We start from the raw sequence: 13,562 nt of genomic DNA, 5'->3' as shown, positions 1-13,562 counted from the left end.
TCTAGTTTGAGTTGTTGGTTTGATAGTTCAAATTTAAATTTAGATAGGGCTGAAAAACCGAGTATGCCGTCCTCTATGATCGGAAAGTCATTGTCTACCACGAAGAATTCTACAACCTTACCAAATAATTTTATCAACGCGTGTTCGTTAGTCTTAAATCTAGAGTGTCCCATCGAGAATTTCTGTTCTTTCACTATTGTTGGTCGCAATACACATCGTTGTTTGAGTATATTAATTCCTGCTCCGCTATCGACGAGGAATTTAAGTCGTCGTCCGTCGGACCGTAGAATCACTGTGGGTAGTCTTCCTGTTGTGGCGTTAATTCGAAGGTCTGGTCTGTTGGTTGTTGGTCGTCGCTGCTCGGGGAATCGTGATCGTTCCGTTGGTCTTGATCGTCGATTTCTATCTTCCCTGAGGTATCGCTCGACGTAGGAGGCTCTGTTTTCGGCTTCGGCGATATTGTATAGTGGGTAGCCGAGTAATATTCTTCCTATTTCGGGTTTTAACCCTTGGATGAAATCGATTATGGAGTCTCTTAAGATCCTATCGTTCGTCGTTCGCCTAGTGATTTCGTCATGGTACTCATTCGTTATGCTGTTTTGTAATTTATTGAGTGCTCTGCGAAATCTGATAATGTAACTCTGAACACTTTCGCCGTGTTCCTGTCTTGTTTCGCGTAGTTCGTCTTGTTGTTCCCTAATGGAGGTTTGAGTGGCTACGTTTCGTCGTAGGGCATCGTACAAGTGTCCGTATTCGTGGATTGGTACATTGCGGATAGCCATTGCGGCTTTACCCGTAATTTTCCCGAACTTAATCATTCTGAGCAGTACCGTTTGTTCACAACACAAGGCTCGCACTTCGCGCACTTCGCGTATGAACTCTTCTACTCCGATATCGTCTTCGAGGCTTAGCTGTGGTAGACATGCCATCGCCTCCATGGCTCGTAACCTCGGAGGATCGAATCGCGGTAAACGGTCTTCGTAGGAAGGATAGTTTTCTGCTTCTGTTTGAATTGGAGCGAATGGTGGGGGAGTTCTGTCTCTCGCGGTAACAACTTCGTCCACGGTAATCATGGAGCTCCGTTCCGTATTAACGTTGTGTCCTAACGTAAATTTCGAGATGTTTTTGTTTAATAGCTCTATTTCTGCTGTACGCTTCTTATTTTCATTGTCGGTTATCTGTCGCGTTTCTTCTATACGTCGCGCAAGAAGTTCGATTTGTTTGACGAGGTCCTCGTTTTGTTTCTGTATCGCGTCGAGTATGGCACGAGTCGATTTATCCATAACTCCGGTTGCAGAAACGGTTTCCTTTTTGTCCTTTTGTGGCATGGACATGATTCCAATCAAGCTTATCGAATCGGAATTATCGTCGTTTGAATTCGAAACGCTTGGGAAACTTGGTTTTCTCGCACGGTAACGCGAAAATGAATTGAGTTTTGTAGCTTACCGTAGTAGCTATGCCCGTCGAGGAGTCTCTGGGATGTTTCCTCTCTGGCTGGTTCTGGATTCCGAATCTTATTTGTAGGCTTGCTCTGCGCTGACCGTAGTCCTCTCGTCTAGTTTCACCGTAGTGGAACGTTGAAAGTTGCTGCAGGGCTTTGTGGTAGTGAAGATTCACAATGGTCCGCTAATCCTTCGATCTTCAATGATGCGCGTACGCCGAAATCGTGATTTCGTTTACACTGAAGCGAATGGATCCTTAGCAGGATCGCCAAAATGTCACGTAATTTTTAAAGTGAAAAACACAAGATTCGGTCTGAAGTCAAGTTTATTTTTCACAGTTAGGTTTTGCTACAAAAAGATCGGAAGAAGAACTGTTTGGTCCTGGCTCGTACCATCAGGGAAGAAAGCTCGGTGTGGGTGTGCCCTTTTGAACTCAGAACGCGGATTCGTCGTCCGCACTTTTCGATAGAAAAGTGAGGGTAATGATCCGCGATGCCCATTGGCTAATGAATGATAAAGAAAACTAGATATGGGCATCCTTGTTCCTGGGAAAAGTTTGTTATCTCGCCAGACACCCGCTTTCTCCGTAATAGTTAAGAGCGTGCAACAAATATGCGGACCATCTGTAAACCGAAAATGTTTATGTGAAGAGAAATGAAACAGAACAGATTCGGTTTACGGTGTCTCCTTAGGCCTGTTGAGGGTTAGCGTTAACAATGGGTAGTCCTTAACGCCCAGACTATGAGGAATCTCGCAAGGGCCATAGCATCTAGCGTAGCACGTGCTAAACAAAAATTTGATCCGTGACAGTACCATAGTCAATTATTGAAGAAGTTTCATCACATTGTAACCGTTCTATCACGTCGCGTCGACATTATCACAATCACTGAATCCTGGTATTGTACTCAATGCAGAAGGAGCTTCTTTTATATCTTTCGTAATATTATCTTCCATTTCTTCTTTATGGTGTCTTCAGCGTAGTTTACTAGCTTTTTTCGTGTTCTTTTTAGCGTCGTACATTTAACACCCAAACAAGTTTACGTCGCCGTATGACAGCAATCCTTTAAAAATTGCTTGCAAAGCTGTATGACCCTTCCGTCGGTATTATCGTTGGTTGTAACAAATGTTTTTCTATAGAAGATCGAATTGTTTGTGTACGAAACGTGTTCGGATAATCGTGATTTCATTGTATAAATTTTTATTTTCAAGCGTGAAAAAGAACGTGTTCGCAGCTGTTAATCCGAACATCTCGTTTGCCGTTGAATGGGAAAGAGTTTTTGCGCAATTTGCAGAAAATCTCCATGTGCCGTTGTATTTTCCTGCTGAAACTAGAGCTTACCGTGTTCCCCGGTATCAGGAAATTCTAGCAATATACATGTATCTCCCAGTGACATTCTCCTCTTACTGTCACAGTCCGATTATTTTCCTCAAAGTAAGGTTCAATGATACCGAAAGGCGAAACTTGACGCTCAGTTGTTACTTCGACATTAAATTGAACAAGACTTAGCCTCTTTACAAATCTGAGATGAATTCAATACAGAGAATCCTACGCAATTGGGCCAAACTGTGTTTTTAAAACTTGTTCTCTTCGCTCATTCTTCACGTTCGTATTCTATGAATACAGAACTTATGCAATTAATATTACTCATGTATTATACATATATTTTACTAATTTTTGCCTACCGGCTATAGGATGATATTGATCTATATAGATTTTTCACACACGCTCTCATTCAACTTCAATATACACCCTATACTAGACTATTACCTATTGTTCATTACGATTTAAAATTTGCTAAATCACTTTGATTTATTAGCAGATGTAGAATATTTACGTTGTCTTCCGCTGCATTAAAAATATTTTCCCATTTTTTCTTCGCCTTCTTTCAAACAGATTATTATACGAGCTACTTTATAATACTTTTGCAAATTTTATAGTTTCTTTTTATCTTAATCTGCTTCGTTTTCTATTCCTATCCTTTCATTCCTATCCTTCTTATAATCTTCCCTGTTATTGTATAACTTGTATAAATAATGCTTGCAATCTTTTTGTAAGATCTTTCGTTTGATAGATAGATAGATATGTTTCATATATTTCTATATACAATAATAAATAAACAAACAAATAAATAAATAAATAAATAAATATATATGTCGGGTTGGGGTTAACACTTGGATTTGGGGCGTGTAAAGAATCTGCGCCAGGGTCGCTCATCGTCGGTGTACGATCGATGATATCTTTTATTGTCGCAAATACAAGATAAACTACCGGTGTCGATACTCGAACGATAATGACAATGATCGCGGGGTCGGTATAGCGAATCCACGGCCCACGGGATAACTGATCTACTTTACTTCAAAGTCTAAGTCGAACTCGACTTACTCCTTGTGATGCAAGGATCGCTTGATTAACTCTTTACTAAGACGTAGATTATTCACTGATCGTACAAACACAATAGGTATCTAACTAGTGCAACTGTAAGAAAAAGAATGCCTCTCCGTCGCGACGACGCTGCAGAGGAAAACTATGGTGGGATGTGCCTAAGGGCACGAGGTCATAGGATTCGTCAAAGAAAACCTCCGCTCGGAGGGTGAGGGAAATAGACGTTGCTGTTAATTGGTTAATCTCCATGTTGGTGGTTAGAAAAGGATGCTAGCCGCTCTCGAGAGAGAGCTCCTAGCGGGAAACGTCGTACGTGAGGAAAGCAGATCTCACGTATCTTGCCGCAATAGGTGACAGATATACTGGCTGATATAATAAAGACTGTTTTCCAATCTAAAGGACTTTAGTTAACCAGATCCTAAGATCTGTAACGGTTTCTCAGGCTATCTGAACATAAACTGCGAATGATGCGTCGGCATCTGGCGACCATCTCACCCAAAGAATGGGGTCTGTGCGTGGCCGCTGGAATGTCTCATTGTCAAGTGCCGGTACGGCCAATTCTTTAAAGGAAAGCTATGTAACTTCGTATCTCTGTTAGGTGGAACGTTCATCCTGTGACCGTGGCTACACTCGGCGACCGGTCGTCGCCTCGAGCCCAAGCTCATTGCCTCAAGTTTCGAACGACTGTGTTTGGGTTATTTTGTAAATGCTATTGAGGTTTTTCCAAGTAATTCCAACGGGTGGCCCCGTTGTCCTTTCATCTCCGACGTATACATATACACACACCACATACAGTCTTCGTGCTTTATAAGAAATTGCAAATATTTCAAATTTATAGCAACATTATATTTTTTCCTACTAACAAACACATAATCGTTATGAATTATTGCATTATAATATATTACATTTACTTTTGTGCGAGTACAACACTGAATTTCGAAGTTAGATAGTTCCGTGTTTCTTCGTTAGATTTATTTGTATGAGATTTGTATTTTCGTCCAGTCGCGGGGAGACGCGATCGTTTGATGTAGCGCGTCAACGGGAGTCGTAAATTCCCGCTACGATTGCACGAATCGACACCACGAGCAGGGCGTCTTATTTCTACCCTTATTTCTTTTAGGATAATAGGGGTGATTAGTTTTTAATATAACTGGAATCCACAGTTATAGAATATATATATATTTATTTTCACTAGCCTACAATAATTATTGCGTCGACAGAAATTGTTTGACTTTGTCGTGTCGGAAAGCACAGTAATTGATTAATCCGAAAATGGATCGATTTGATGGATAGAAGGCCGAGAGATTGATTTTGATATGTATCGATGTTTGATGAATTCGCGTTAAGACGTGTGCGGTAAGATTTTGGTAGAAAGACTGACTGCCCTAGGATAAATTTCTTGTCCTCTCGGAGAGACGACCCCCTCCGCGCTCCCATCACGCCACCGTTCGCGCCGATGATCACGTATGCCGACTTCTTTGTGTAATTAAAGAACGGATCGAGTCGACGTTTCTGGAACTCGCGGCCGGGCGGCAACCGTGCGCTCGTCGATACATTGTATATCCCGTCGGGGAGATGAAACGATTTGTGTATGACACTAGAGGACCGCGAGAGACGGTTAGAAACACGATCCATATCAAGCTTCGCGACGTAACATACTCCCCCCGTTGATCGGATACTGATCAAAATTTCTGGAAATGTTTAGGCATCTATTTTCTCCACCTCCTTCGCCCTTCTTTGTAATTCGGACCTCTCCGTATCAGGTTGACAGGGCAGGGGAACCAGTCGTTTGACGCCACGATCCAGGGTATTGGTTGCTGTCTTTATCGTGACTGTATGGATGATGCCATCTGCTCCAGGGTGTACCTTGATGACGCGGCCTAAGGGCCATTGCATCGAAGGAATGTTGTCCTCCCGGATTAGGACGATGGTGCCTTCGCGAATACTGTGAGCGCCCTTGCTCCATTTGTTACGTCTGGTTAACTCAGTGAGGTATTCGCGGTACCATCGGTTCCAAAAATATTGTTTTAACTGGTTGATCCGCTGCCAACTGAATAATCGGTTTGGTGGAATATCTCTGAAATCTCGTTCGTGTAAACTGGTTAGTGCATCTCCTATTAAAAAATGACTGGGGGTGAGGACAGGCGGATCATTAGGATCGGATGATATCGGAGTAATGGGACGGGAGGTCAAGATGGCTTCAATCTCAATAACAAGTGTGTTGAGGTGTTCATACGTTAATACTTCCATGCCGACGACGCGTATTAGATGACGTTTGAACGATTTCGCTGCGGCTTCCCACAAACCCCCGAAATGTGGTGAGTTGGGCGGATTAAAACTCCATTGTATTTTTCTGTGAGAAAACTCTGTATCTTCTCGTTGTGCTCGTCTGACTGGAAGAGGGCTCGGAGCTCGTTCAATTCTCTATTAGCCCCGACGAAGTTGGTGCCGTTATCCGAGAGAATTGTCGCGCAATGTCCTCGCCGGGATATAAATCGTCGTAAAGCTGCTATGAAAGCTTCGGTGGTAAGGTCACTTACCAATTCGATGTGTACAGCTCTGGTTGCCAGACATATGAAGATAGCGACGTAAACCTTGACCTTGCTGCGGTTGCGGTGCCTCCTCTCTTTGATGTAGAAGGGGCCGCAATAATCAGTCCCGACGTTGGTGAAGGGCCGTGACTCGGTAATGCGCGCCTCTGGGAGATCCCTCATCAGGAATTCTACTGGGGGTGGGTTAGATCGGCAACATCGTACGCACCCTTTGATAGTTCGCCATATTTGACTACGACCATCGATGGGCCAATAGCGTTGCCTCACTGCGTATAATGTTGATTGTGTTCCTGCGTGATGATTAGTCGTGTGCTCATGATAAATGATCAGTTTTGTAATTGGGGCTTTCGGTAAAATGATAGGGTGTTTTTGTTGGAACGGAATCGGTGAGTTACTGAGTCTTCCTCCGATTCGTAGTACCCCCTCCTTATCGATGAAGGGATTTAAGCTTTGGAGCTTCCCTCCAACCTCGTTGATCCGGTCCTTCTGGAGCTGGCGAATTTCATTTGAGAAATAAGTGTTTTGTATCACCTGTATCAATTTGTTGTGGGATGAATTAATTTCATCTACTGTCAGCGGTGTCGCTCGATTTTGTTTGTTTTTCCAACGAAGGCATCGAGCGACGACTCTTATGAGCTTCGGCCAGGAAGAATATCAGTCTAAGATGGAAGGTTCGATCGTGTTGCTGGTTAAACATATTGTTCTTTTTTGTTCTGGGATTTCGTCCGCCGTTATGGGGCTTCAATTTGGCCAACTCTCTTCGGTCTGATTAAGCCACTCCGGTCCGGTTTTCCAAATGGCCTGATTTAAGAATTCTTTAGGCGTTTGACCTCTGGAGATCAAATCCGCTGGATTATCGGTGGTGGACACATGTCGCCAGTCGTCGATATTGGTTTTGTTTTGAATTTCGGATACTCGATTCGCCACAAAGGTTTTTAGTGTGTGTGATAAAGATTTGATCCATTGGAGCACGATAGATGAGTCCGTCCAGTAAACGGTTCGAGAAATCCTTGTCGTTAAAGAATTTTTTACAACTGAAATCAACGAGGTAAGAAGTAGTGCTCCGCTTAATTCGAGTCTTGGTATGGTCAGAGTTTTGAGTGGGGCTACTTTGGAGCGCGCCGTTAGTAATATAGTCTGGATGATTCCGTCAACATTGATCGTACGTATATACACACAGGCTCCGTACGCCTTCTCGCTGGCGTCGCAAAAACCGTGAAGTTCGATGTTAACAGCTGTTTTGATGATGGTTTTTCGGGGAAACCGGATGTTATTCAATAATGGTAATTGGGAATAGTATCGATTCCATTCTGAATGTAGATCTGATGGAAGCGATTCATCCCAGTCCACCTTCAGTGCCCAGACTCGTTGCAATAGGATTTTTGCTCGAACTATCACTGGCGCGAGTAATCCCAGTGGATCATATATTCTGGCAATCACAGAGCTGATTGATCGCTTGGTGATATGTGACATTTTAATTTTTGTTTCAACTGAGTAGAGGATTGCATCGTCATGCGAATCCCAAAAAACCCCAAGAGTTTTCAGAGTTGCAGACTCACCCAATTGTAGTCTTCGATTTTTATCGACTTCTGACAGCCCACGTAGTATGTCTTGGTCGTTGGATGCCCATTCTCTTATATTCAACCCGGCAGATCGTAGTAGTTTGGTTAATTCTTTTCGGATAGACACTGCTTCTTCCTTTGTGTCAGCTCCGGTGAGAGCATCATCGACGTAGAAATCACGTCTCAAAATCGATGAAGCGCGTGGGAATCGATGGCCCTCGTCCTCTGCCAATTGTTTTAGGCACCGAAGGGCAAGGCACGCAGCTGCGGATAACCCGAAGGTCACGGTGTTGAGCCGGTAGGTTTCGACCTCGTTTTTGGAATTGCTCCACAGAATATGCTGATACTTTCGATCTTCTGGTCTCACTAGGATTTGACGATACATTTTTTCAATATCGCCAGTTAGGACATACTGATGAGAGCGAAATCTCAACAAAATGCTAACTAGATCTTCTTGTAGCTTTGGACCGGTGTGAAGAGTGTCGTTGAGTGAAACTCCGGTACTGCTGGATGCTGATCCGTCGAACACAACCCGAAGTTTAGTGGTATCGCTCGATTCCTTGACCACGCCGTGATGCGGTAAATAATATACGTTATCGGAGGGATCAGCGGATGTGATTTTGCTCATGTGTCCCAGGTCTAGATACTCTTGAATAACCGCGCGATATGCTGTTTCGAATTGCTTATCGCGGCGGAATCGACGATGAAGTGAGGTGAGCCTATTCATGGCTACGGCCTTCGAAGTTCCCAATGAAGGAAGTCTTTCATTGAATGGTAGGGCGACGATGTATCGCCCTTCTTTCGTGCGTCGGACATGATCTCGGAAATGCTCCTCACATGTTCTTTCTGATTCCGACAAATATGTGGTGGGGGGTCCTTCATCGAGTTCCCAGAAACGCGCTAGATCGGCTTGCAAATCAGTTGTGTTGACGTGAAAAGAACGTGTAGCTATTTGTGCGTTTGGGCTCCCCCCGATGACCCAACCGAATCGAGTCTTTTGTAAGCATAACTCGGAATGGTTTGCTTGATTCAACTTGATTTGCCCGATGCATAATGATGCTAAAGTTGGTCCTGCGCTTAATAATACTTCGATCGGGCGTGACTGGTGGAATTCTGGATCAGCTAGTCGTAGATTCTTAGGTAGATTGATTAGCGATCGATCGATGGGTTGGTCTGGAACTGCCGGCGATATCGTGGGTATTATCAAAAAAGTCATCGTACGTGTATATTTGCCGTCTATAGAAGTAAGGGTGGCCGTGATTTGTCGCTTAGCAGTGGTGGTCAAATTGTCTAGAGCTCCGATCGGCACCGAACATCTTCTTTGTTTGAGGTAAAGTGAGTGGGCGAATTTTTCAGTCATGAAATTCATGCTAGATCCGGTGTCTAGCAACGCCCTAGCTCGGATGGGAAGTGCCCTGTTATTTAAAATGTTTATCTGCGCGGTGACTAACAAATCGTGATTTAGTGGAGCTTGTGGAGATATATCTGGTGCCTCGGTCGCCTTTTCTATTGTCATGTTCAGTCATTTTTTCTTGGATCGCTGTTCTTTGGCTGATCCGTGCGATTCGATCGAGTTAGGTCGCGGTGAACGTGGTTCGTGGCGATGAGTAGATCTTTGTTTGGATTCGGTAGTACGTCTTGAACGGTGGGTATAACGAGGTGTCGGTGACCCGGTGGGAGATCGGCTTTTATTGTAACGGTTGTTCGATGAATGACTGTTAGAGGATCGATCGCTCGACGATCGACCGCTTGATGATCGTTTGCTTAATGATCGATCGCTCGGTGGCCTACTGCAGGGTGATCGCGAGTTCAAAACCTTATCACTGACCTGAATGTCATCTCGATGGAGAAGAGTATGGTGTCGTCGTCGACATATGCGACATGATCCGGCGGGGCAATGGGTAATGGTGTGGCCTTTGCCTAGGCAATTTGTGCATAACGATGCCTTCTTTATTAGTTCAGCGCGTGTCTTGGCGGGCTTTGCTCTGAAGAATTGGCAATTCTTTATGTCATGAGACCCTCGGCATATGTGACATGTCCAGGTCCCTTTTGCGGTAGAGAAAGTTTGTCCTCGTGACAAATTATGTCGATGACTGGGACGTTGATAAGACTCTTTTGTCTCCCTCGATCTGGTATTGGGTTGGTCGCCGTTTGCCCGTACCGTCAGAAAATCTATTAGATGCGTATACGAGGGCATTCTTTTAACGGGCAATGTATGATGCCACTTGCGTATAGTTGATGATATAGTCTCTTAACACGTTCATCGCGATGGAATAGTTGGACTCGGTGATATCTAACGACTGTATGCTTCTCGCGGCTCTGCCAGTCACGGACGATCGAAGGTAGTGATATTTTTGAACCGGCGTTAGTTTCTCATTGCGATCAATGGTGGACATAAATGTATCGTAGAAGGAATTCCATTCTTCAATAGTACCGTCGAAAGTGGGCAAATGGATTTCTGGCAATTTAATGGCGATCACTTCGGAATTGGTTTCTGATTCGGATTTTGATGGTGTCAGAAGGGTCGATGACCGATTTCTATTCACGAGGGTCGTGAGTCGCGCGTTCAGGGAACCGTAAATCTTCAGAGCCTCCGTTTCTCGCGCGAGGTCATCATCGTCGAGATCATCTAACTCGCCTTGGAAGAGTTTAAATCGTTCCCACCCATCCTGAAGCTGGGATTGATATGAATTCAAAAGCGCGGTTTGTGGTTCGGTGGACTGCTCATATTCGTCAATACTTTCCCTGAGGAACTGAGGAAATATTCGAAAACACCCTCATTTTATCGCGTTTATTTCTTATGAGATTGCTCTTTGACGTAGCCGGCATGCTTAGCGCTGTAGTCGATATGTACGTTATTTAAACTTGCAATTTACTGATTCTCCAGCTATGTCGGGACGCTGTCTGGTTGCGTTCCTCGACCAACGAGCTATGCGTATTTTATACTGACGATGCTGCAGTTACTTACTTTTGCTGCTTTCCGAGGTCCACGCATATTATTGAATGGCGGTGTTTTCACGTGGCACTGTGTGGTCACTGTTAGGTACACTTTTCACTGGCACGTGAATCCGGCTCGAAGGACTATGTATTTTCGTCCAGTCGCGGGGAGACGCGATCGTTTGATGTAGCGCGTCAACGGGAGTCGTAAATTCCCGCTACGATTGCACGAATCGACACCACGAGCAGGGCGATTCCCTTATTTCTTTTAGGATAATAGGGGTGATTAGTTTTTAATATAACTGGAATCCACAGTTATAGAATATATATATATATTTATTTTCACTAGCCTACAATAATTATTGCGTCGACAGAAATTGTTTGACTTCGTCGTGTCGGAAAGCACAGTAATTGATTAATCCGAAAATGGATCGATTTGATGGATAGAACGCCGAGAGATTGATTTTGATATGTATCGATGTTCGATGAATTCGCGATTTTATCCGTTAGCGGTTAAGACGTGTGCGGTAAGATTTTGGAAGAAAGACTGACTGCCCTAGGATAAATTTTTTGTCCTCTCGGGGAGACGACCCCCTCCGCGCTCCCATCACGCCACCGTTCGCGCCGATGATCACGTATGCCGACTTCTTTGTGTAATTAAAGAACGGATCGAGTCGACGTTTCTGGAACTCGCGGCCGGGCGGCAACCGTGCGCTCGTCGATACATTGTATATCCCGTTGGGGAGATGAAACGATTTGTGTATGACGCTAGTGGACCGCGAGAGACGGTTAGAAACACGATCCATATCAAGCTTCACGACGTAACAAGATTTCTTATCTGTGATTCGTGAATAGTACAAGGTGTTCAAGGATGATTTGTCACGAACACCGTAGCGTTATGCTACACCTCTGGATCGTTGAAGATCTGCAAAAAAAGTAGCCACAAAATTGACTTGGACCTTGAAGTTCCAGGCAACATTTTTTTTTCATTGCATCGTATCCTATTCATCGCGAGGATAAAAAGTGTCGGGGGAACCGTGTAATTCGCAACTCATCCGTTCTCTTGGAAAGAATGTTAGTTCTAAACTACAAAAAAAGTTTCATTGCTTTTCCAGCTCGCTTTATTTTTAATACGCTTACATCTTGCAGTCAGACGCAGGAAAAATAGTTTTTATAGTCTAATGTCGCTGGTAAATACCTCAGAGTCACCATTATATATCCCGTGTCCTCCTTCTTTTCTTTCTTTCTTTCTTTCTTGCTGTTTAAGCAGCGCCGGACTCGCATTTCTACATTCCGTGCATGTTCCTACCGAAGAGTACGCATTGACTTTAGACGATGATAAAATTGGTGAATCAGTCGATGATGGTGCTCCACCTATCTCACACTAGTCGACCGATACACAATTTTTTTAATGAAATATTTAGATCGTGTGTCGTCTTCTAACTGCTGTCTTTTTTTTTTTTTTTGCGGAAGAAAAAAAATTTTTTAGAATCTCTCAAAGGTAAACTATTTCACATCTGCGTTCCTGGCTGATTAACGCCTTGTTCTTTTATGATGTGTGAATTTCGTACAATATAGCATACGTAATAATTATGTCGATAAACGGATCTATTTGACTTCGTCAAGACAAATATCGAAATTTAAAAAAGTTATTCCACATTTACAAGCTTGACGCTCGCAGTAGTCCGCAGTTATTTTATATATTTACTGATCGTGGGTTATACAGTTGGGGTAACGAAAGGTTCCCGATAGATTTTTCGATATGTAAACAATTTTTAACTAATAGATACGTAGATATTATGGTCGCGTGACAAGTGAAGCAAACATTCGTGACAAATAAAGATCGTTTATTGTTTTGTGACAGAAATTGGTTTTTATTTAATTGTTTTCGTCATCGCGTTTATACAAATGACATGATGACAAAATATTACCGAAGATCTACAATAAAATACGTAAATCTATTTACATTATGAAATGTGTACAGAATTATCTTATAAAGCAGTCGGAAAATCGTGAATAATATTTTCGTCTATAATATTTTTTTAAATATTATTTTACACTTTTAGCTGGAATATCCGAAACGCAATATTAGTTGAAACTTGTTTCAGATATCCCATTTAAAACATCAAGCGAAAATTTTCCCACGCATCCGTATGTACTATTCGCTCTTCGCACAACGATGAATTGCGGTTTTCGCGATAACCATCACGCGATTGTATCGCTTGACAGATTTCTTAGATTACGTGCAGGTTTGCATAACCATTTGTACGTTTGCTTTCCTTATTGAATCGTGGGATTTTTCACATTGTTTACTGTTCCCTCGTTCGTAAATTTATTTCCTAATTTACCGATAATTATCCGCATTACATCTTCTTTGAATTCCTTTCATATCGAACAATGTACAATGGTCTCACAAACTACAGATGCACCCACGAAAAATTAATTCAATCGTTTTCGAAATTCTTAAGAGAAATGGCTATTTGAAAAACACGCAAGATGTTGCGCTCTGCTTTATTTTAGCGGATAATACGCGACATAGTAAGCATCGATGCACCATGACGTATTACTTTGGCGAAACTCCAATATTTTGGGATATGGTTCGAAGCAAGTGCGGTTGCTCACGAAACTACTCGAACAATTACCATAGAAAATTTATACAACGTAAGCAGAAAGATATTCGGCTGCT

General features: G+C 43.0%; 2 protein-coding genes and 1 long non-coding RNA gene across 4 annotated transcripts; all 3 read right to left on the bottom strand.

Moving 5' to 3' along the window:
• Positions 1-5,526: 5,526 nt before the first annotated feature.
• Positions 5,527-6,075, bottom strand: LOC139991095 (uncharacterized). The gene has a single exon (XM_072010910.1). The coding sequence runs from the start codon at positions 6,073-6,075 to the stop codon at positions 5,527-5,529; it is 549 nt and encodes a 182-aa protein (XP_071867011.1).
• A 1,043-nt stretch (positions 6,076-7,118) lies between these two features.
• LOC139991094 (uncharacterized) lies at positions 7,119-9,455 on the bottom strand. Its single transcript, XM_072010909.1, has one exon. The coding sequence runs from the start codon at positions 9,453-9,455 to the stop codon at positions 7,119-7,121; it is 2,337 nt and encodes a 778-aa protein (XP_071867010.1).
• A 2,255-nt stretch (positions 9,456-11,710) lies between these two features.
• Positions 11,711-13,276, bottom strand: LOC139990871 (uncharacterized). Of its 2 annotated transcripts, XR_011800678.1 has the most exons (3): positions 12,935-13,276; positions 12,075-12,181; positions 11,711-11,801 (listed from the first exon to the last, which is right to left on the bottom strand). It is a non-coding gene; the product is annotated as an uncharacterized lncRNA (long non-coding RNA). The 2 variants fall into 2 exon arrangements; XR_011800677.1 differs by lacking the exon at positions 11,711-11,801 and having other exon boundaries at positions 11,975-12,181.
• Positions 13,277-13,562: the final 286 nt, after the last annotated feature.

This window comes from Bombus fervidus, chromosome 9 (assembly GCF_041682495.2).
Source record: "Bombus fervidus isolate BK054 chromosome 9, iyBomFerv1, whole genome shotgun sequence".
In the NCBI taxonomy this organism is placed as follows: Eukaryota; Metazoa; Arthropoda; class Insecta; order Hymenoptera; family Apidae; genus Bombus; species Bombus fervidus.
This window is presented reverse-complemented; position numbering and strand designations above follow the sequence as displayed.